The 22,900-nt window shown below is 38.6% G+C and overlaps 2 protein-coding genes across 3 annotated transcripts in view; one reads left to right on the forward strand and one right to left on the reverse strand.

Annotated features, from left to right (window-relative positions):
• The first annotated feature begins 315 nt into the window (after positions 1-315).
• Positions 316-22,900, forward strand: part of LOC121944178 (SH2 domain-containing protein 3C-like) — a 35,006-nt gene continuing 12,421 nt past the window's right edge. Inside the window, exons 1-6 of one of the 2 annotated variants that reach the window (XM_042487883.1) lie at positions 316-453; positions 5,273-5,975; positions 12,399-12,438; positions 14,784-14,912; positions 15,983-16,380; positions 17,575-17,675. In XM_042487883.1, coding sequence (XP_042343817.1) covers positions 5,413-5,975; positions 12,399-12,438; positions 14,784-14,912; positions 15,983-16,380; positions 17,575-17,675 — 1,231 coding nt within the window. In that variant the 5' untranslated portion in view covers positions 316-453; positions 5,273-5,412. Of the gene's footprint in view, positions 454-5,272; positions 5,976-6,705; positions 7,047-12,398; positions 12,439-14,783; positions 14,913-15,982; positions 16,381-17,574; positions 17,676-22,900 lie in introns of those variants that run through there. The other variant, XM_042487884.1, reaches the window with a different exon arrangement.
• On the reverse strand, positions 20,038-22,043 carry LOC121944180 (UDP-glucuronosyltransferase 2A1-like). Its single transcript, XM_042487885.1, has one exon. It carries the CDS (start codon positions 21,811-21,813, stop codon positions 20,182-20,184), a length of 1,632 nt encoding a protein of 543 aa, XP_042343819.1. The 5' UTR covers positions 21,814-22,043; the 3' UTR covers positions 20,038-20,181.

The raw sequence follows: 22,900 nt of genomic DNA on the forward strand, positions 1-22,900 counted from the left end.
GGAGTTCAACTGATGATCATGAACAACCCGATAATGTCAAAGCATTGATTTCCATGTGTGGACACTTAACTTGAGTATATTTTTTTTGTTTTGGTCTCTTAGAGAAAGTTGAAAAATTCAATTATTATGAAAAATGACTTTTTTTTTTGTCTTCGAGTGGAAACTTGAAGCCGCTTCCTGTCAAAACTCTGTGGAAAAACATCCACAGTGACTGACTGACACACTTTCAGTGTGAAGTCAGAAAGTGACTTGTCACCTGATTGCATCAAACCAACTCCAAACTGCTTCCGCTGTGTCGAGGACAGGAAGCAGAGCCACTCGGTTGGTTAAGAGCACGCGGCTCATTATCACGACGCTGCAACACAACAAGCCGCACTAACTGTTTTTATGGCCGTTTTATATGAGCGAAGATATCAGGAAGTCAACGTCTGAACAATGAACAAACGAAACTCAGTAAGTTACATTTTACTTTGAAATGTTTTGTTTTTTTGTTGCAATGCTTGGATATTTGACGGGGGTTAATTTCCCAAAAATATCATCAAAGAAACATCATTATTGTGGGTATTATATTGTATCATACATAATTATTAATATATACATATTTTTAAAATTATTTTTGCACCCAATATTGGAGTACTTAAGGGGTTTATATCCCTCATTAGAAAATATTAGACATTTTAAAATAATTTACAAAGATACGAAGTTCTCATAGCCTGAAAAGAACATTTTAAGTCCTATATATTATATGTATTTTATGGTGCAAATACTAGAGGGTAAATGAATTTTTTTATTTCAGAAAAGGTATTAATATTATTATAATATTATATTTTAACATTTCAAATTCCACATTCAAATTCCTACTAAAGTAAAAAAATTTATCTGCAAAATGTACTCAAAGTATAAAAAGTATTTCAATTTTATATAACTTTTATAGTTTTACTCCTAAGCTAAACAGTTTTAATGTTGGGAGAATTTTGTGATCTCAAACAAAAACCGTCTTTAGTTTTTGGCTTATTCAGATGTCCATGAGTTGTTAGCAGTTCCTCAGAAAAGACGCATTTCCTCTCTGAACTCTTCACAAGGTTTCAGGTTTGAGGCCCAAACAGGTTAAACTCCAATATTTAACAAAGAAAGAAAGAAAGAAAAAAAGAAAGAAAGAAAGAAAGAAAGAAAGAAAGAAAGAAAGAAAGAAAAGAAAGAAAGAAAAGAAAAGTTTGAAAAAAAGAGTTTTAATGGAAATGTGGCTTTAGTTTCGGGACCCTCTTCATTGTAACATACAAATACAGATAATTTAGTTGTTTAAACAGATACAGATTATTTAATAATAATAATAATAATAATAATAATAATAATAATAATAATAAAATAATAATAATAATAATAACTTTATACATTTGCAGTTTAAATCTGAAAAGTAACTATTTAGTCCAAATGTCAGTGAAGTTCAGCAAAAAGTACAGTATTAAGAAATGTAAATATTTAAGAATAGCACCTTAAACTTAAAACTGTACTTGAGTAGAGTTCTCTGGAGTAGATGTACTCTGTTATTTTCCACCTTCTGGAAAATAAATCCTTGTTCAGACAGAGATAATGTTACATGATGAGTCAGGGTGTAAAGAGGCTGATGCAAGTTTATTTGTGTAATGCCATAAAAGACAGTGATCTATTGACACTTGTCTCACTGTGTGTGTGTGTGTGTACGTGTGTGTGTGCGTGTGGTTGTTGGCTCTTTGTTCCACACATAAACAGTTAGTTGGTGCATTGTAAATGACGCACAGACGTGTCTTTGTGCGGGGTGAATGGTCAGCGGCCCGGCCGAGTGCAGAGTTTAAGAAAAGACAGCGAGTGTCTGCGGACGGGACAACAGCTCACTGTGCTGCTCTTCTGCTGCTGCTTGACCCCACACTCGCTCACTATTTAAAGCCGAATTTTACCCATCATGCCTCTGAAGGACGGTCATTCAGTCTGGTTAGAAACTTTAGGACAGTAAACAAATTCACTGTGCCGCTAGTCTTTACAGGACGTCAAAGCATCTTTAATCTGTAAAAGTTTTAATTTCATAGACAGGTTGATGCTTTTACTTTTACAGTGTCCTTAAAAAGTGACTCACTGTCTCTGAATCACAACGATCGATGGGTGGAGGTCACCTCCCACTTGTTACAGCCAAAAAAATCTCTGACAAAAACTCTTGACACTGTATTTTCTTTACATGTATGTAGCAATTACAGTAACACATCAGCATTTTGGGAAATTTTACTCTAAGTTGTCTTTTTGTGAGTCAGATATCAGGTTAATGTATGAGTCCAGTGCGTAGACAGATCCAGAGAGTCCGTTTTCATTCTGATTCTGACGCACACTGCATGTTTTTAGCGTCTGTGTGAGCCCAACACTTTCTCATCCTGAGTCATCACATGTTGCCGCCTTGAAGTGGACTTCTGCGTCTACATATTACTCTTTAGGTATTCCTCTGCACCTGCTGTTTGACATTTTTCAGTGATGTCAACAAAATGCAAACTGTGGGATTACGCTGCATGTAACAAAAGCACATGGCAACCAATGTCAGGACGTCAACATGCGCACATGCTGGCACGGATGGTTAGGATTAGGAGAAGCAGGTACGTCGTAAAGTGTAGAAAAAAGGACATCACATTCAGACGGGAAACAAACACCGGACTCCTGCATGTGAGCCGGGGTTTGCTGGATCCCTCCCTCCTTCCTGTCCCTGTTTGACATTGTTACTGGCAGCTTTTCATGCCGTTCAGCAGCATATTGTGCAGACATGACAGATTTCTTGCAGCTGCGTTCTCAACTGATTCTGCCTGTCTGCATATCATGCAGCTATGGCAGGTGCTGTCTGGCCTCCAGAGACGCGCAGTAAAAACCGCGAACGGTTCTGTCTGCTCTCAGCTGATGATGTCTAGTGGCGTATCATACTGCCGTGAAAATTAGCTTTTGGCGTCTGGATCTCACACCAAAATCACTGCAAAAGCAGCAGTGTTTGACAACTTCGGTATGAGAACAAACCGGCATGTAACGTAAACTCACATGTCGTCTCTGAGCATCCAAAACTGACGCCAGAGGGGAATATAGAGTGTGCATATTTGGTAAACCACACGATTAAGACAAAATTACAAAAAATAAAAGAAGTTTCCTCGAGGTCTGATGGAAGTATTGCTTCTAATGCTGCTTTTTACACCGTAAACATTGTTTTTATAGCATTTTACCATTAGGCAGCATGAAAGCAGCATCTTAACCGTCTGAACTCTAAACAAACTGGTTTGATTTCTTCCAAAGATATAGGAGAAAAGGTCAATAAGTGACTTGGCAAGAAATGTCCCGCAAACTATAAGAAATTATTAGATTTAGAAAACTATTTTCAAAAAGGTAGGTACTGTGAATTATATTAATAATTAGATTAATTTTATTGAATTATTATTTATCTAATAAAATTATTTAATTTTTTAATTTTTTTTTTGCTAACTCTCAGGTGAACTTCTTATGCTTTTTCAAATCAATTTCCTCCTAATTTCGAAGCCATTCCCTCTTGAGTTGCTCATTGCCTTCTTCCGCTGTTTATGCAAAGAAATTAGGCCAGTTTGGATTGGGTTTCAAAGGGTTAACAGTTAGCATGCTACATTTTAAAACTTAAAAAACAAAACAAAACAAGTTTGAAGAGTGACATGGTCTTGCCCCTAACAGGCTTTGATGACACTAATTTTCATGTGAATTCACGTCTTTATGTGGCGCTTGACTTGCATTCCAGTCTATTTGCGTCTTTGCTTTAACTGTGTGTAATCGTGCCGTGCAAAAAAATTTGCTTTGCATTTGGTCTGATCTCTGTACTTTCTCTGTAAGATGAAAACATTTTGTGGAAGTCATCAGGACTCCATAACTCTTGGAATTTAAAAAAAGCAACTTTTGCATTTTGCATCTGCACCTCCATCATCTCCCCTCTGTCCCGTTCTCAAAACCGTCAGTCTATATTTAGCTGAGGAAACAAATATCCGTCAGTGTTTTTAGAGTCGAATAGGTCCCCGGGGCAGAAACATAATCAAACACTGCTGAGATCTCGGGGGAGGGGCTGCAGTTCAGAATAGAAACGATGAGAGTTTCAGCAGATGAGGGTACAACAACATTCCTCAGATGACTCCGAGGCAAAGAAAACATTTTCTGTGTTTCAGAGGACAACGTGAAAATTAAATGTTTGCAGCTGCTGGTCTCACTGGTGACTTAAGGTCTCTTATTATATAATGGTCTGTTTAATGTACGTCTGTCAGAGAGGGAGACCAGACCTCGACCCTGAGCAGGAATAAGCAGGTGGGTGTAATAATGGACACCAAGGTTAACGCGCTGTACTTTCCTGTCTTTCTGAGCGTCATCTTTTGAAACAGCAGTCAGTCAGTTCCTGCACTTCATCGTTCAGAATCTCTCATCAGAGTGTGTCAACATTCAGACCTGCAGAGCAGCCGGATACACAGACAGATCACAGGAAGTGAGGAAATGTCAATTCATTTTTCTAAAAAAAAACCATAAAGAAGTTTTAGATCATGACTTTAAATAATCCTCAGTGACCCACAGAGGGCAGATTCAGCAGTACAAGGACAAAACTGGGTCCAGATGAAGGTGAGGTAGGCAACACAGCTTTATTTGTTTAGCACATTTCATATATGAGGGCAATTCAAAGTGATTTATGGAGCAATAAAATATAAAAATATCATAAAAGATAGAGGTTTGTAATCAAAGAAAAAATATAAAAGATTAAATCTATTACAAAATGATTTTAAAAATTTCAAAGAAGATCATTAGAAATAGCAGAAGTGTAGACAAAGATAAAACAGTTATTTAAAATTATATAAAAGACAACAACACAAAAAAACCCCTCTTTTTTTGTTTTTTTGAAGCGCCTTTTTTTCTGTTATTTTGCTTATTTTTTTATCTGGTTTCATTTTTGTTGTTTTTAATAGTTTCTGGCTTATTTTGGGCCATTTCTTGTTAAGCTGCTTGTGGCTTCATTTTTGGTCCAAAAGGGTTAGGCATCATAAACTTTTGCCACAGAGTTTATTTTCTGTATTAATCCAAAATCCAATGGAAAAATTCTGTATTTTTTTTTTTTTTTTGGATGAGGGAACACCAACGTCCGCCATCCTTCCATCACTCGATTTGTTATTTGTGAAAAAATTAATATCTGTTTTCACGCTTTCATTAAATGAGACTAACTCTAAAAACATGATGAGTTTCCGTCAACCTTCGTTAACTTCCTCCTGCTCTCCAGGTTTCAAATGGTTCGGGAGCCTCACTAACATCTCCATCCGCCGCCCGTCGGAGAAGGACGCCAACATTAAGGCGGTCCCGCAGCACGATGGCAGCCTCGACGGTGCCAAATCGGCCGCGGAGGAACAAGTGGTGGATGACATGGCGGACTGTCTGCACAGCCCCAGCTACGCCCGCTCCACTGAGATGTACACACACGTGGGCACGGTGCCGCGCAGCCAGAGGCAGAAGAGCAGCACGGGGCTGAAGAAGAAGAAGAAGAAGAAAGAGGAGGAGGAGGAGGAGAGTGGAGGGCAGAGCCAGTGGAAGGCGGGGGAGCATGTCCGAGACTCCCCTCTGCTCAGCGCCATGTCCAGCCTCAGTTTGACCAGCCTGGAGCAGCATGTCCTCGCCCGGCCGCTGCCCGCCACCCCGACACCCAGCCGGGCGTCACCTTTGACCTCTCACTCCAGAGACCCTCCAGCGGACCCCATTAAGAACCAGGGGTCCTCGTTAAGGAGCGGGGACGCTTTAGAAACCTCAAACATGCCAACTAACATCCCCAAAGCGGCCTCGGCGCAGGATGTGTATGTGCCGATGGACCCGATCACTGAAGCGGCTCCCAGCCACGTGGGCGACCAAACAGAGAGGCAGCGATGTGTCACAAGGTCACAGGAAACCACAAAGACTGCGAGCGGCTGGCAGGAAGAGGGGCGTTTCGAAAGGTGAGAAAGTGGACTCATTACACTTTCAGAAAGATGCTTCCAAAATTAGTCTGTGGTTTGTTATGTTTTTTTTTTTTAAACCTGCTTTACACACTTCAGTTCAAAGTATTGACGCTTAAAAGCAGCTCTGAAAAAAAATCCTGTTAATTCTTGTTTAGTTTGAAGTCTTATTTCATTAAGACGTAACTAGGCTTTAAAAATTAGTGAGGTCCCGAATTTGTAAGGGGGGGCTAAAATTTTGCCTTGTGGCAGAAAATGTTCACATATTTGACAAAAAATGATGCATTTTAACATCAGTTTGGACCACTGTAGCTACTTTAAACTAGGCTGCTCATAAGCCTGCAGATGTGTGTGTGTGTGTGTGTGTGTGTGTGTGTGTGTGTGTGTGTGTGAGGGGGTCGGTGAGGGGCGGTTGTTATTTGCAGGTTGCCTCGATGGGTTATACATACTCAGCTGTGTGTGGTGTTAGTTTTAAGTGTCTTTGTCTTTAGTAAAGGACATTAAAAGTGTCTCTGTGTAGTTTGTTGTCCTCTCGTCCCTAAAAACGGTTTTTAAGCTTTTAAATAAAAAAACATGAAAAGTCTTTGTCATAGCATAAAGTCTTAAAGACAAACTCATGTTACCCTCCAACGTCTCTCGCTTCAAAATAAAACCACATACAGCTGAGTGTGTTTAACCCATTAAGGCAACCTGTAAATAACAATCGCCCCCTTACACACACACACACACACACACACACACACACGTCTGCAGGATTATCATTTTTTGTCAAATAAAATGAATATTTTCTGCCACAGTCACACATTTTAGGCCTCTCTAAAATTCTAACATCACTAATTTTTAAACCCTGATGATGCCTGATGACAGGGATCACCATCTCAAAAAACTGTGAAATACTGCTGGTTAGTTGCAGTAGCGGACATGCGCAGTAAGCTCCCTGCCTGCCGCTCAGCCTCAGTCCGTCAGCTGGCTCTCAGCGCGCGGCAGAGCGGCTCGGACTGTCCGGGAGAACATGTGTGAAGTCGGGGACGTTCAGTGCGCGTCAGCCCGCCGCGGGGAGGCGGAGCGGAGGTGAGAGAAGTTATACTAATGACTACATCAATTTTTATTCATATAAAGTCGGCGGTGTTGATCTGTTAGAGGACGAATGCGATGTGTTAAAGTGATCCGGGAGTTTTCTGTAAGTTTCTAAATATTTGAACTGGAATCATTTTCCTCCTGCGTTTTTTGGATTTGATGCCAAAAAACAAACAAACATGAAAGGCTTCTGAGTAGTAAACAACAGTTGGCGCCACAACAGTCAGTGGGTCTGCAGGCTGTGTGTGTGTGTGTGTGTGTGTGTGTGTGTGTGTGTGTGTGTGTGTGTGCTCGCGCGCGCGCGTGTTATATGGAGGGGTGCAGGCTGAAACTGGACCGGACTGTATGTTACATAAGAGGAGGAATTTGAGCTGCGCTTCAGTCAGAATAGTGATAAGAGGGTTTTTTTTGGCAGATGCAGCAGCCTGTTTCATAAATAAAATACAATAAAATATAATAAATAAATAAAGTGACCTAGAAACAATTTACTATATTAAAAATGTCATTAGGTAAAAAAAAAAAAAACACATATTAAATGAAAATATGTATTTTGAATGATAATGTTAATTGTTTACTTTCACTAATGAAGACATAAAACAATAATATAAATTAGGTTTAAAAGACAAAAATAAAATAAATGAAAAGATAGATAGATAGATAAATAAATAAATAAATAGATCAATAAATAAATAAATAAATAAATAAAGTGACCTAGAAATAACTTAACAATATTTACAATATTAAATATATCATTAGGTTAAAAAACACATATTAAATGAAAATCTGTATTTTGAAAAATAAATATTAATTGTTTAAAAATTAATGAATAAAAAGATAGATAAATAAATGAATACATTTCATGCATCTCAGACAGATTTATTCCTCCTGGTTCCCTGAAGGACTGCTGCAGATAAAAACAAAATTAATTCATTTAAAAGCATTTGCAAAAGGCATTTAGACAAAGTTTTGTGTTGGAGTTTGTTAGTAAAATATCGGCACCAAATATCAGTTATCGGCCTCATAAACTGCCAACAGTCGGTATCGGTTCAAAAAAAAATATCGGTGGACCCCAAATGTAATAAGGAACTTTTGTTTGTCGCTGACCAGCTGACCAGTTTCGGAGCATCTGAGCTGGTGGTTTCCAGACCTGATCGCACTTCTTCTATTTGTCACTTTATGAATCAGTCGGAGCAGAAGAAGTTATTGAGGCTAACTGTGACCTTCTTTTAAAATGCCTCCGACTGTGTGTCTTTCCTCCACTTTGTGTTCAGCTCTCTGTAATAAACCTCAGCAGCCGCCGACACATTTGTTTTGGGTTATGATGGGCGCTTTGAACCACAGCGAGTGTCTGTGTGTGTGTGTGTGTGTGTGTGTGTGTGTGTGTGTGTGTGTGTGTCTCTGTGTCTGTGTGTGTGTGTGTGTGTGTGTGTGTGTGTGTGTGTGTGTGTTTAGATGTTATGTGGTGGTGTAAGAGTTGCTGGCTGAAGGAGCAGGAAGTGCTGTAAAATTTGATGCTGGTTTGGGGAGCGTGGCCCCCGGGCGGAGGGAGTTCCCCCTCGCTGGGCTCACAGAGCAGCTTGTGACCACGACAGAAAAACACTCGTTATTTAACGGCAGGGAGGTTCACTGATATCTGCAGCTGTACTTCAGAGGATCAGGAGGAATAAATCTGTCAGAGATACATGAAAACAAAACCACGTTTTGAGGTGAATGACTTGTCCTAGAAGCTTGTTGACAAAGGGACGACTGGTAGCTGTTAAACTCATGCAGCTGGCCATTTTTTACAATTTCACAACATTTTTGAAGCAAGTTTATTTTGTATTGGTAATACGTTTTTTCATTTTGTAGTAGCAGATTAAAGAAATGGTAAAAAGACAAAAAAATAAATAAATAAATGTCCAGTGACCTGGAAATAACAATTTACAATATTTAAAAATACTGTTATGTTAAAAAAAAAACATATTAAATGAAAATATGTATTTTGAATAATAAATATTTACAATAATTGAAACAAGGTTAAAATAGACAAAAAAATAGAATGAATAAAAGATAAATAAATAATTAGATAAATGAGGAAGTAAATAAATAAATAAATAAACAAATTATTTCTAGGTCACTTTATTTATTCAGTTAACAATTTACAATAATATATATGTCATTAGGTTAAAAAAACATATTAAATGAAAATATGTATTTTGAATAATAAATTTTAATTGTTTACTTCAACTAAGAAATATATAAAACAATAATTAAAACAACAGTAAAAAGACAAAAAATAAAATAAACAAAAAGATAGCTAAATAAATAAATGATTAAATAGATCAAATAAATAAATATGCGTATAAAAACATAAAAAAAACATAAAACAATAATACAATAATTTAAAAAGATACAGTTTAAAACACTACATTTTCAACTCAGGAAATTTTTTGGAAAGTTTGCACACGAGGCCTCTGAGTGAAGCTTTTGACAGTCAGGGAGTTTCTCATGCAGCATGTTTCACTTGTGTGTGTGTGTGTTTGTGTGTGTGTGTGTGTGTGTGTGTGTGTGTGTGTGTGTGTGTGTGTGTGTGTGTGTGTGCTGTCATAGTTTGTGTTTGGGAACAAAAGGTCACCTCCCCTGACGTTACTCATGGAAATATGCAGCATGTTGAGGAAGAACAGACTGACCCCCCTGACAAAAAAAAAAAAGTTCCTCATTGCCAACATGCAGTTTCACTGACACGACACATCACTGCTGTCAGAGGGAAACCACGCAACTGCACTTTGTTTTTCCTCTTTTTCTGACATCAGTCCAGAGTGTTTGTGCTCCTCGGTGAGCGCAGCTGAGTTTTGGGGCTCCCTGAGCCGTCAGACCTGCCGAGGAGCCAGCTGCTGTGATCAGTGGATGCACGTCGGGGGAGAAAAGAGGCTTCCTCTGCTTCAGGTCTGATGATCAGACTGTTTGCAGATATGAGGTTTCACACAGCAGCAGAAATATTCCCGGTCCTCCCCTCAGGAGTTTGTTGTGTGAGACGCTGTTGCTGGGTGGTGTCGCTTTAACACACTGCTGCTGTCAGAGAGTTGTGCAACAGGACAGACAGACTGAAAAACACCCTGTTCTGCCCTAAACACACTAATACTTCAACAAGTACTGAATCTTAATACAAATACAATATCTATAGATTTTGGTGGTCATAGGTCAAAGGTCAAGGTCACTGTGAACTTGCAACGGTCTCATTCTCATGAAGGCGATATCTCAATGCCTTGAGGTAATTTCCCCAAGTTTGGTGGAAATATTTACTTGGACATATCAATGAATTGTGGTCAGCGGTCATAGGTCAAGGTCACTGTGAAGTGGCATGCATCTTATTCTTGTGAACACAATTTCTCAAGGACTTGTAGATTTTTTTTTTTTTTAAATTGATACAAATTGATTAATTTTCCAGATTCATGTGGCCATAGGTCAAGGTCACCGTGAGCTTGCAACTGTCTCATTCTCATGAAAGCAATATCTTTACAAATGAGGTAATTTTTCCAAGTTTGGTGCAAATATTTACTTGGACAAATCAATGAATTGTTTAGATTCTTTTGGTCAGAGGTCATAGGTCAAGGTCACTGTGAACTGGCATGCGTCTTATTCTTGTGAACACAATTTCTCAAGGACTTGTGGATTTTAAAAAAATATTTGATACAAATGTTCACTTTGACTCATTGATGAATTTTCCAGATGATTGTAGTCATAGGTCAAGGTCACTGTGAGCTTTCAAACCGTCTCATTCTCATGAATGCGATATCTTAATGCCTTGAGGCAATTTTCCCAAGTTTGGTGCAAATATTTACTTGGACACATCATTGAATTGTCTTTTGGTCATAGGTCATAGGTCAAGGTCACTATGAATGATGCATGTGTCTTATTCTTGTGAAAAGTATTACTCAGGGATTTTTTAAAATTTGGTATAAATGTTCACTTGGACTTGGATTGTGGATTGGATTGATTGGATTGTTGAATTTTCCAGATTCTTGTGGTCATAGGTCAAGGTCACTGTGAGCTTGCATCCCTCTCAATCTTGTGAACTGATTAAAATCTGGTGAGGGAAAGTCAGAGGTCTGTTTTTCTAAAAATCTGGCTTTAGTCTAAAGGCTGTGCAGAAAGCAGGGAAGGCTGTCGTTGCAGCGATGCGTTTGATGCCGATCAAACTGCACAGGAAGGTCAAGGTCAAGTGCAGGTGAACCTGTCACCGTCACATATACGCGGGGAAGAGCACCGCAGAGTTTAAACATTTTAAACACAACGAAAAAGAAACGAAGCTACAGCACAGACAGAGAATCGCCTTCCAAAGCTTCAGACTCTTCTATGCAGTTTCCCAGGTGTTTTTTGTTTTATAAGATTCGAGTAATTTTTCAATTTAACAGCAGCCGATATTTTTTTTACCAATAATTAGTTAACGAGAACGATAATCAATATTTGGAACTGATATGCATTTACAAAATAACTGGGTGGAATGTGGAGATTTCATTTGCCTGTTTCTTATAATGCATACATACATACATACATGTGTATATATGTATGTACATGTATGTACATGTGCATATATATAGACATCATCATCATTATTTTTATTATTTATTATTATTATTATCTATTTTTTTATCATTATTATTTTTTTTATTATCATATTTTTTTATCATCATTATTTTTATTTCATTTTTATAATCATAAACATTTTTTATTTTCATTATCATAATTTTTATCATCATCATCATTATTTTTTATTATCATCATCATTATTTTTTTATTTTCATCATCATCATCATTATTTTTTATTATCATCATCATTATTTTTTTATTTTCATCATCATCATTATTTTTTTATTATCATCATCATTATTTTTTTATTTTCATCATCATCATCATTATTTTTTATTATCATCATCATTTTTTATTGTCATCATCATCATTTTTTTATTTTCATCATCATCATTCAGTATTATTTTTATCATCATCAGCATTATTATTATTATTATTATCATCGTCATTATTTTTAATATCATCATCATCATTATTTTTTAATATCATCATCATTATTTTTTTTACCATCATCATCATTATTATTTAAAATAAATACATATTATCTAACACTAAAAACAAAGCAGATACATTGTTAAATTGATACACTTCTAATTTAAATTCTTTTTTAAATGCAGAAAATTCTCAATAAATGACAATTTTCATCATATTTCGTACCAAATGACAGTGCTGTGAATAAAATTAAGGTATTAAACATCTGTTGACCAGAAAAGCCCTGATGATTGACGAGCTGCAGAGGCAACAATCACTCTTTATGTTGTTTGTGTTGTTTTGCAGTCGGCAGGAGTTGACAGACAGCAGCGGAGAATATGTGAAGGTGAGCTTCCTCTTCATCACTCCAAATCTAAAATCTATCATGCATCACTCTTTATCTCGCTAAAGGTGCTTCCTCCCTGCAGTGATGCTGCTTTTCTCTCTTCCTCCTGTCAGACAACACTCCCTGTTCTCTGTGGCACCTTTTTAACCCCTCAATAACTTTTTCTAAATGTTAAAAAATATTAGTAGTTTTTAGTAAATAGTACAAACTTACAAATGCTTTCATGAAACAATTTGGAAGTTTTTGCAATTGTTTTCTTTTCAAATTTTTTTTTTTTTCTTGAAATGTTTTGGTGATTTTATTTTGCTTTTAAATTGTTGGCTTTTTTTCTTCCTTTAAAACAATCGGTGATTTCTTTTTCTTTAAAAAAAAAATCAGATTTTTTTTAAAAAGGAATTCATTTTTTGCCATTAGAGATTTCTGCAGATTTTTTTTCTTTGTGATTTTTTTTTTTTTTTTTTTTTTTTTAAACATGCCTTCCAAACCTGTGTAGGCCTGCAAAAAATAAAATTGGCCAAAATTACACCATATATAATAGCAAGAAACCGCTAAAAATGGAAATTATTGTTGAAGTATCAGATTTTCTGCAATTCTTGAATGCATCATGTGGGACAAACATTTCATGTATTTTTGAGTCACTCAGGGAGGCTCAAAGGAAATATATTGGGGAGGTAAAAAATAAAAAAATAAAAAACAGAAAAGGCCTCTGCCTCCTCTGATAAAGAACAACCTGTAGGGCTTTTTTTTTATTTTTCAAACTTTATTTATTATTTAAAACTGGAGCCATTTCTAAAAACATCCGGGGCTGAGGTCTCGGATGCCTCACACGCTCTAATTCAATCAGGAGGGGTGACAGAGAGGACTCTGGGAATGCCGTCCTCTGCGGGGAAATACTTTGAAGCTGGTGCGGTTGCCATTGGCAACCGCTGCGGCCTTGATTCGGCCGACGGCTCTGCCTGGAAAAGGTGGAAGTAGACACAGAGAGCGAGAGAATTTCCAGTTCATTGACTTATAATTGGATACTTGACAAACACACTCGCCTGAAAGGGACAAGCTGGCAATGAATGATAATGCTAATGAAATTAAAGCTATTCATTAGGGGCTTCCAGCCCCCCTCCCCACCTCCTTGAAACACACACACACACACACACACGTATGTTGTTTTGAAGTGGTCCTGGCCGGGTGCCCAGCCCTTGATTCACAGCCCAGTGGAACAAACCATTCTGTCAGAAAGCGAGGGGTGGGAGGTGTCCGGGAGAAGAAAAACATGTCACCGATAAAACAGTGTAATAACAGTAACTAGTGTGTGTGTGTGTGTGTGTGTGTGTGTGTGTGTGTGTGTGTGTGTGTGTGTGTGTGTGTGTGTGTGTGTGTGGTGTGTGTGTGTCCAAACAAAAGCATTCCCAGTCCGTCGTCAGTGTGAACTCTTGATATACAGTATCAACGTTTTTTGTTTTTTTTCTTTTTGGTGTTTGTATAAAGACGCGTCAGACAAAGCGCCACTGAGTGATGACCCCCATCGCACAATGACGTTGCCTAGACGACGAGGCCAAGACTCCAGCTTTGGGTCTGGCTCTCGGGCCCCTGGTGTCGCCAGTGTGGATGCCAGTGTGGGAATGCCAGAGCTGTCCCTCCTCACCCCCCCGGCCCTCCGTTACACACATTCACACACAAAAACAGAGCTGAAAAAGGCTGAGCAGATTTGCCCGCAGTGCTCGTTCACTCAGAGGACCAAGATTTAACCCTTCGAAACCTGGATGGTCTCTCACAACCTCTCACAAGCTGTTTGACCCTCTGAAACCTAAACAAATTGACTTCTTTCAGAAATTTAGGGAAAGTAAAAGCAAGTTGAAAGGAAATGTCCCAAAAAATTCCCAAAAATTAGTAAAAGGTGTCAAAAAAAAAAAAAAATCCTAAAAATGGGAAGAATTATGAAAAAATTATCCATAAAGCTGGGAACAATCCCAATAACAATACTTAATATTTTTAATATTTTGTGCGTGTATTTTTAGTGTTTTTTAATATTTTTGTGTTTTTCATTTTTATTATAACTTTGTCGTCGACTTTTTGCTAACTTTTTGGGCATGTCTTGTTAAGTTGCTTGTTGCCTTCTTCTCTGTCTGACCAAAATCAGCGCTCTCTGCTTAAGTTTCAAAGGGTTAAAGCAGTTTTTTCTTGTAAAGAAAAGAGAGCTTTGTTTGCCATGTTTTGACGGCGGGGGAAAGAGAGAGAAGCAGCAGAACGTCTCTGTTTGAACCCAAAGCTGGAAACTGACGTTATTGTGTTGTTTGCGTTTGTTTCTTCGGGTTCTGGCGTGTGATCGTGCGCCCGTCACGCCCTTTAAGTTCTCCAAAGACAAGTTCTGGCTCGAACCGCCGACGGAGAAACTGAGGAAGCAGCTGGAGGAGGAGCTGAAGCTGAGCGGCAGCAACCTGAAGAGCCACGCCTGGTACCACGGACGAGTGCCCTGGGAGGTCAGCCCCACACACACACACACACACACACACACACGATCCACACAAGGGCATTGCATCAGTGGTGGAAAGTGCCTAAGTGCATTTACTCGAGTACTGTACTTTTATTTATTAGCATACATACAAAAAATAGTCAACAAAAACTAATTAAAAGAAGCCAAGCAAAAATAAATAAATATGCATAATAAACAATCAGGACATTTCATAAAATGATTCCATGTTACAGGACAACTTAATGTACCATGTTGGATATTATGTTAAATATTTCATCCATTTCTTTTTTTAAACACATGCATTTGGTTTCTTTTTCTCATAATAATCTTCTCCATTTCATATATTTTTCACACAAGATCTTTTTCATTCATGATTATTTAAGTTCATTTTGAACCAATTTCTTCCCATGTGTTTAATTATTATCATTAAAAACAAATATGAGTCTTTCTTCTCGATTTATTCTGGTATTTTCCCTGAGAAGTAAACACAGTGGGTATTTCAGTACTAATTTTAGTTGCAAGTTACTTTAATTTTTTTTTCTCATAAAAGAAGAGTGCTTGAAATATGTTTTGTTACAAAATTACCCAATAGTTTATGCTACTCCAGCTAAAATGCTTAGTCGATTATTTAATCAACTTATCGACAGAACATTGATAAGCAACTATTTTGATAAAGATTTCATTCATTAGTTGTTTTTAATTTTATTTTATTACTTTTTGTACTTTTTGAATTGGGTACTTTGGCAGCTGTTTCAATGAAAAATTGAGTCTTTTTTTTTTTTAGTGGATTTGTCCTTTAAAACCTCAGCATCAGAGTCATGCAGTATTTTTACCACAAGATGGAGCTCTGTACAAACAGTTAGTTTGAAGGCAAAATCTTGTTCAGGAAATCTACTGAAATTTGTGAAAACACAAAAACAAAAAGAGGAGTTCCCTCTACGCAGCAGTGTTTATACAGAAAACAATTATTTAGGTAAATAGTTGGATGATTGAATATACACAATATTAAGTTTCTTTGGAAATCCAAGATATTCACAGACATGATGATCAACATTAACGGGTGAAATGTCTCCTCAGGTGTCCGAGAGCCTGGTGGTGAACCACGGAGACTTCCTCGTCAGAGACTCTCAGTCCAGTCAGGGCGACTTTGTCCTCACCAGCCACTGGGAGCACAAAACGCTTCACTTTGTCATCAGGAGGACGGTGATTCAGTCCGGGGAGACGTACACCCGAGTCCAGTTCAGCCTGGAGGACGAGGCCTTCGACTCGGTGCCGGCTCTCGTTCACTTCTACGTGGGCAGCAGGGCGGCTCTGAACCGGTGGAGCGGAGCTCAGATTCACCGTCCCGTCAACAGGACTCTGCCTCTTAGCTACCTGGAGACGGCCTTCGGCACCGTCGCCGTCAGCCCCCCGTCCTGCCACAGGGGGCTGAAGACCAGCAGCACGAGCGGAGAGGAGAGAGTCTGTCCCAGAAGGTAAAGGTCCCCTGAAAACGTCTCCAAAGCACAAAGTCTTCAAATGACTCATTTTGTCCAATAATCCAAACCTCCAAAATATTCTCTGACCAGGGGCGTAGCACCATGCATATGCGGTCTCTGTGGGCCCCACGCCCCTCCTCTCTTTCTTTCCATGTCTTTTCTACACAAATTTTGGAGTTTTTTTGATGCCTCTGTGCCAGTGAAAGCTGTGGCCGGAGGTTTTTGTTTTTGGGCTGTCCGTCCGTTCTGTTCTTGTGAAAGCAATATCTCAAGATTGTTTTGAGAGAATTTCTTCAGATTTGTCACAAACATCCTTTTAAACTCAAGGATGAACTGATTTGATTTTGGAGGTGATAGGTAAAAGGTCAAGGTAACTATGTCCTCATCTGTCTCATTCTTTTGAACACGTTACTTCAAATCCAGTACAAAGTTTTAGTGGACTCAAGGATGAGCTGATTAGATTTTGGTGGTCTAAGGTCACGGTGACCTTGCATTTGTCTCATTTTATTGTTATTTCAAGAATGCCTTGAGGATTTTTTTTCCAAATTTGGCACAAATCTACACTCTGACTCATCAATGAAATGTTCAGATTATTGTGGTCATAGGTCAAGGTCACTGTGAACTTGCATATGTCTCATTCTTGTGAACGCAATAGCCCAAGAATGACATGAAGAATTTTTTTTTTTTTAAATTTGGCAAAAACATTCATTTGGACGACGATGAACTGATAAGATTTTGGGGCTAAAAGGTTAAGGTTACTTTGACCCTGCATCCATCTCATTCTTATGAGTGCAATATTTCAAGAAGGTCTCAGATTTGGCACAAACGTCCACTTTGACTCAACAGTAAAGGAAATATAGTTTTTGGTCAAAGGTCAAGGCCACTGTGTCCTTGCATCTCAATCTTGTGATTGAGATTTTTGGCCAAAATGATGAAATGATGACATTTTATATCCCAGAATTCAAAGATCAACATCGCTGAGACATCAAAATGTCTTTGGTCAGATTTGGTGACATTAAACTTGAAATCTGATCTGAACTTGATCTTCAGCGTGTGAAGCGTTTCACAGACAGAGAGGATACGGCCGTGAGGCCGTCATTTTATTTTTATTTCTGTGAGAAATGACATCCTGTTTCCTGTACAGTGATAATCATCTTCAGTCTGTCTCTCTCTGTCTTTGTCTCCATGCAGTCCCTCCTCTGTCCACCACGGGGAGGTAGACGTGAACACTGAGCAGGACGACCGCTTTCTGCCGACTGAAGAATCCTCTCTGTCTACTCTGACCAGCAGCAGTGAGTTTAACCCTTTGATTATTTACGATTATTCTGCTTTGTCACAGATGTATGTGTGTGTCAGGTGAAAAGTAGCAATATACTGCAGCACAGAAAGGTCCAAAAATAAACCACATAGACATGAACGCTTGGTTTTTTTAAAGCATGTCTTTGTTGCATTAGACGTATTTTAATGACAGCTGAAGACTTCTGTGATTTTTGATGACAGTATAAAAAGTTTTGTTGATTATTACGTCTCCTTGATAAGATGACAAAAATATTTTCTCATATTGGTGCCGTAGTTCATATTTTAATGAATTATCCAGTCCCTTTTTTTAGAATTTGAAAGAACTTTTTTAGACTCCATACTGATACTGAAATCTTAAGATGAAGAAGCAGCTTTGACATTTTTCCACTCTGGTTTCTATTTTCTCATGTTTTGTGTCTTGTATTAAGCGAGGGTGCTGCTGGCGGCAGCAGCTGCAATTCAACATTAATGGGCAACTTTGCACCATATCTAAATATATAAAGCCTTGGGCATCAGGGTTATCTAAAGGCGAGTAAAACTTTTGCATAAAAACACAAAGAAAAGCCCAGATACAGGTGACTTTGTGCTATGGGTTTCTTGAGTGTTTCCTGCACTGAGATTTCAGGATCCACAAACTTTTCCTCAAACAGTAAAAGACAGCACTGAAGTCTGAAGCACCTACAGAGCTCGTGTGTGAGTGTCTTCTGACATGAAGTGTGCAGTAAACAGAGGAAAGAGTGTCGTGAGAGTTTCTTCACCTCTCTTAAGCTCTGTGAAAAGGGGGATCGTCACACTCTGATTGGCCCAATCAGGAATCAGTCCCCACACCTGCACAACAGGTGATCTGAATCACCCCCTAATCAACTCAGGAACACCGTGGCATCCAGCTAGACTGAAATTGTATTTTAAAAAAGGGAAATGACAGCAAATAATGAAGGGCAGCTACAAATGTGTGTCCAAAAAAAGGCCAAAAATTACCTTTAAAAAGCTAACTTGATATAAAACAGTCAGTGAATGGAGGAAATGAACAAGAAAAATCAAACAATGGCAAAGTCCTATGAGTAAAAAAAGTTTTAAAAAAGACTAAAAGTAAAAAAAAAAAAACATTCAATTTCCCACAAAAAATGCTAAAATTAAACCAAAAAGATAAATAAATTTAAACATATATTTTAACCTAATTTTTAATGTCTTATTATAGTAATTATAACCATAGTTTTCTCGATATTTTCAGTATTTATTTGATAATTCTCTATAAATAATAATAGTAAGAATTAAATAATTTTTACATTGTTTTCTTGCCACCTTCCTGATGTAAAAAAGTAAATGATTGAGAAGTAAACAGAAACCTCAAACACAATGGCAGTAGCCTGTGAGAACCTGATGACAGTTAACCAAAACTAATTCATCTCTATAAGGAGTGTAAGGAGATACCAATAAGCTGCCAGGCTCTACTGCAAAAACACACAGGGATGTAATATGTCACCCTTTATTTTATTAATTATCCTGTATTTGACAGAGATAATGCCAGAACCCATTTATGTTAAAAACAACAAAACAAATATTGTAATGGTAGATTTCTGCCCTGAATGCTCACATAAATCACTAGCAAAAAAATGAATTGTGTTTTTTTCAATAGATGAAGAATATGAACACAGATTTTCATCACTGGGTAACTCATATCAACGAATAAAGTGACGCTTTAAGCAAAGAAACCCATCATTCAGATTCAGACTTTAACAAATCATGAGATGTTTGATACAGAACTGAACAAACTAGCAAACGGACAGCAATTTTTGGTTCTAAAAAGGTACTGTGAATGGTACAATGCAACCAATGTGATGTTTTAGAAATGTTTTCAGCTGCAAGTTTTCTTTTAGTTCTCAGAATGTTCTTTTTAAAGTTAAGGTAACGTTTTCTATGAACAGCAAAAATGTTAACACATTTTTCGTTGTTAATGTATCACAGTAAAGTACATTTTCAACAAAAAAATGTTCTGTAATCAATAACATGTTCAGAATCTTTGAAAACGTTCTTCCTTTGTTCCCATGTAACACTGTGGGAACATACTATAGAAAAAACATTCAATGATTTGTCACCTCTCAACATCACCAAAACATCCTCAGCAAGTTAAAACGTTATGTCTTAGTCAGCATTTAACCATATACGGACATTTTTGGAAAAAAATAAATATCTTTAAAATGTTCTTTGAACATTAGATTAAAATGTTTCTTTTAAAACATTACTGCAACTTCTAGGTAACATTAGCCAATGTTGTGGGAACGTTCCCTGCTAGCTTGGTAAGCATGACTTTTTGTTTCAGTAACTACAAAAGTGCAAAACAGGAAGAAAAAAATCTAATTTCAAAATAAAAAGCTGTCAGAACAATCCTGGATATGGACTGAATACTGATTACACTTAACTCAAGCTGCAGTGTTTCACTGATGTGCATTAAAAGCATATTTCATCAAGCAGTGCACAGACCAGGACAGTTTACATTCATTATTCCTTTTTGACTTTGCTTCTACAAAACACTCTCCGACACAAAAACTTAACTGCTGAAACAAAAACGGCAAAAACAAGCAAAACAACTGCCAGCAGAAACACCACCACATCAATCGAGTGGTACTGGATCACAGACATCTTGTAGGACTCTGTCCTCAGGTGTCCTGCTCCTTTGTGCCTCATGACAAACTCGATCCAGAACATGGCCTTGTCCAGTGGTTTCATGGGCTGGTCTCTCTGCAGGTTGGACAGCGCCTTCATCTTCTCCCTGTAGGTTGGGTTGTAGAGTACCTCCTTCAGCGCCTCCAGGAAGTTGTCTTTGTTTACGGTTGCGATGTCCATGACTTTGGCCACACCTCTTGCTTTCATCCTGGAGAGGTTGTCGGGCTGGTCGAACATTAGGGGCAAACCGACGAGGGGGACGCCGTGGTAGATGGCCTCCTGTATTCCATTGGTGCCTCCGTGAGCCACAAACACTCTGGTCTTGGGGTGACCCAGGAGGTCGTTTTGGGGCAGCCAGTCCACCAGTAGGGTGTTGTTGCCAAGTGTGGATGGTCTTTTTCCTTTGTGCCTCCAGATCACCTTCTGAGGAAGTTGTGCGAAAGCAGCTGCGATTTCCTCGGTGACGTCATCAGGAAGGTCGGCCACCAGAGTTCCCAACGTCATAACGATGACGCCGTGTTCACCAGAGCTCTGGACAAAGTCTTCTAGTTCTTTCGAAAGGGGCTTGGAGGGTTTGCACTGAAATCCTGACATGTATACGACATTTGGCATTGTGGGTCGTGGGAACTCGAATGTGAAGTCATTCCTCATCAGCCAGATGTCTGCTGCCTGAAACAGCTCCATGTAGTAGACATCATTTCCAAAATAACGATGGACGAATGGTTTGTAGTTGGGTTCTGTGACACACCAAATATGAAAATATAAGAAGAAATAGTAAAGTAAGTTCTTGACTCGCTCGGCAAACGTCATCTTGTCAGTCAGCTCATTCATTGCCACAGGGATGTAGGAGAGTGGAGAAGGTGCGATTACAGCATGCGCCTCACCCTGAATAGTCCACCTCGCATTAAAAACCAGTGGAAGACCCAAACGGTGAGCCAGAAGCACCCCTCCACCAGTCACAGGGTCCGTCAGAACCACATCATATTTGGCATCACGGAGGCTTTGCATCAGTTTGGTACTCTGAAACATCTCCTCCACCATCCTAATCACACATGTATGAATCTGATAGAACTGTTCCACCACTTCATACTCCAGAGATATACGAGCCCAAAGTGAAGCACCTTTCCGTCTCATGTTCATCAGTGTCGTTGCAAAAGACCCAAAGTGTTTCTCATCAAAACCACTGGGCAAATCCCAGGTGATGGACTTGTAGTACGGGGACTCCGGCTTGATGTACCAGCTGTCTGATGTCCTTATCACACTGACATCGTGACCTCTGGAGTGAAGCTCCTCAACGAGGACCTTCATGTTGATCCAGTGGCTTCCATCAAAGGGGAACACCAAGACTTTCCCTCCGTTTACCGAGAGTGAAGAGCAGAGCAGCACCACGAGTGCCCCCATGGCCGGTCGGTACATCTCTGAAAGAGATTCTGACAAGAGATGCAGGGATATTAGATCGGTAACCATTGTTAGATCCTAACAAGGCATCACAGTTCTTGAATTCAAGAGTATCCACTACTGAACGACTGAACATAAAGAACTGAAAAAATAGACAACAAATACATCAGAGCTTTAGAAACAATTTAGCCAACTATGATCATCTCTATGATACGCACCGCTGTATGGTCTGTTCTTTTCTTTGCAGCCCATTCACCAGAATTAATGTTGGTGTTGTATGTTTATGCAAACCACAGATACGTTACATTTGTATGTTATTATTACCGGATATGTTGAAACTTAAACATTGATGTGTGGTTAGGTTTAGGCACAAAAAACACTTGGTTATGGTTTTGGAAAGATCTTGTTTTGGCTAAAAATACCCACCTTTTGTGGCAATATCCTAGCAGGAAACATGGCAATGTCTCAGTAAAAAGCAACCACTTTTCATGGCAATAATAGCAACGACAGTTCACTGAGAAACACCCATGTTTGGAGGCTTAAAGGTGTAGTGTGTAGGATTTAGTGGCATCAAGCCATGAGGTCACAGATTGCAAGCAACAGAAACTTCTCCTGTCTAAGAACTACGGAGGGTGACGTGAAAATGTGGATGGACCTATCTAAAGCCAGTCTATGGTTTATCCGTTTTTAGTTACTGTAGAACAACATGGCAAACTCTTTGATAGAGGACTCACTCTGTGTGTAGATATAAACAGCTCATTCTGAGGTAACGGAAACACAATTGTTCATTTATACAATAAAGAAAAGATACTTTTATTATATTCCATCTCTGCCAATATATTCCACTAAGTTCAACACACTGGTCCTTCTAAAAAGCAGTGATAGTCTGCTAAAACACAACTGGTTTTGTTGTTTGTTGATCTACAACTTGGCAGGCGTCTCTCCAAAGTGACACGCCATCGACCATCCTCTCAACCTCTAGATTGCAAAGTTAGCTTATTCACTGTGTCATTTCAGAAATGCTGACATGACACTTTTGAAATGTACAAATGTAACGTGTTAATGGTTTGCGGAAACGTACAATGCCAACATTTTCTTCTGGAATCTGGGCTGCTCTTTCTTAAGGCAGAAAATATAACTTTGAGAGAGAAAATTT

This window comes from Plectropomus leopardus, chromosome 6, assembly GCF_008729295.1.
Source record: "Plectropomus leopardus isolate mb chromosome 6, YSFRI_Pleo_2.0, whole genome shotgun sequence".
In the NCBI taxonomy this organism is placed as follows: domain Eukaryota; kingdom Metazoa; phylum Chordata; class Actinopteri; order Perciformes; family Serranidae; genus Plectropomus; species Plectropomus leopardus.

Bases quoted from the DNA above. Each gene is read 5' to 3' on its own strand.
- LOC121944180 (XM_042487885.1), bottom strand. From the start codon at position 21,813: ATGGTTACCGATCTAATATCCCTGCATCTCTTGTCAGAATCTCTTTCA.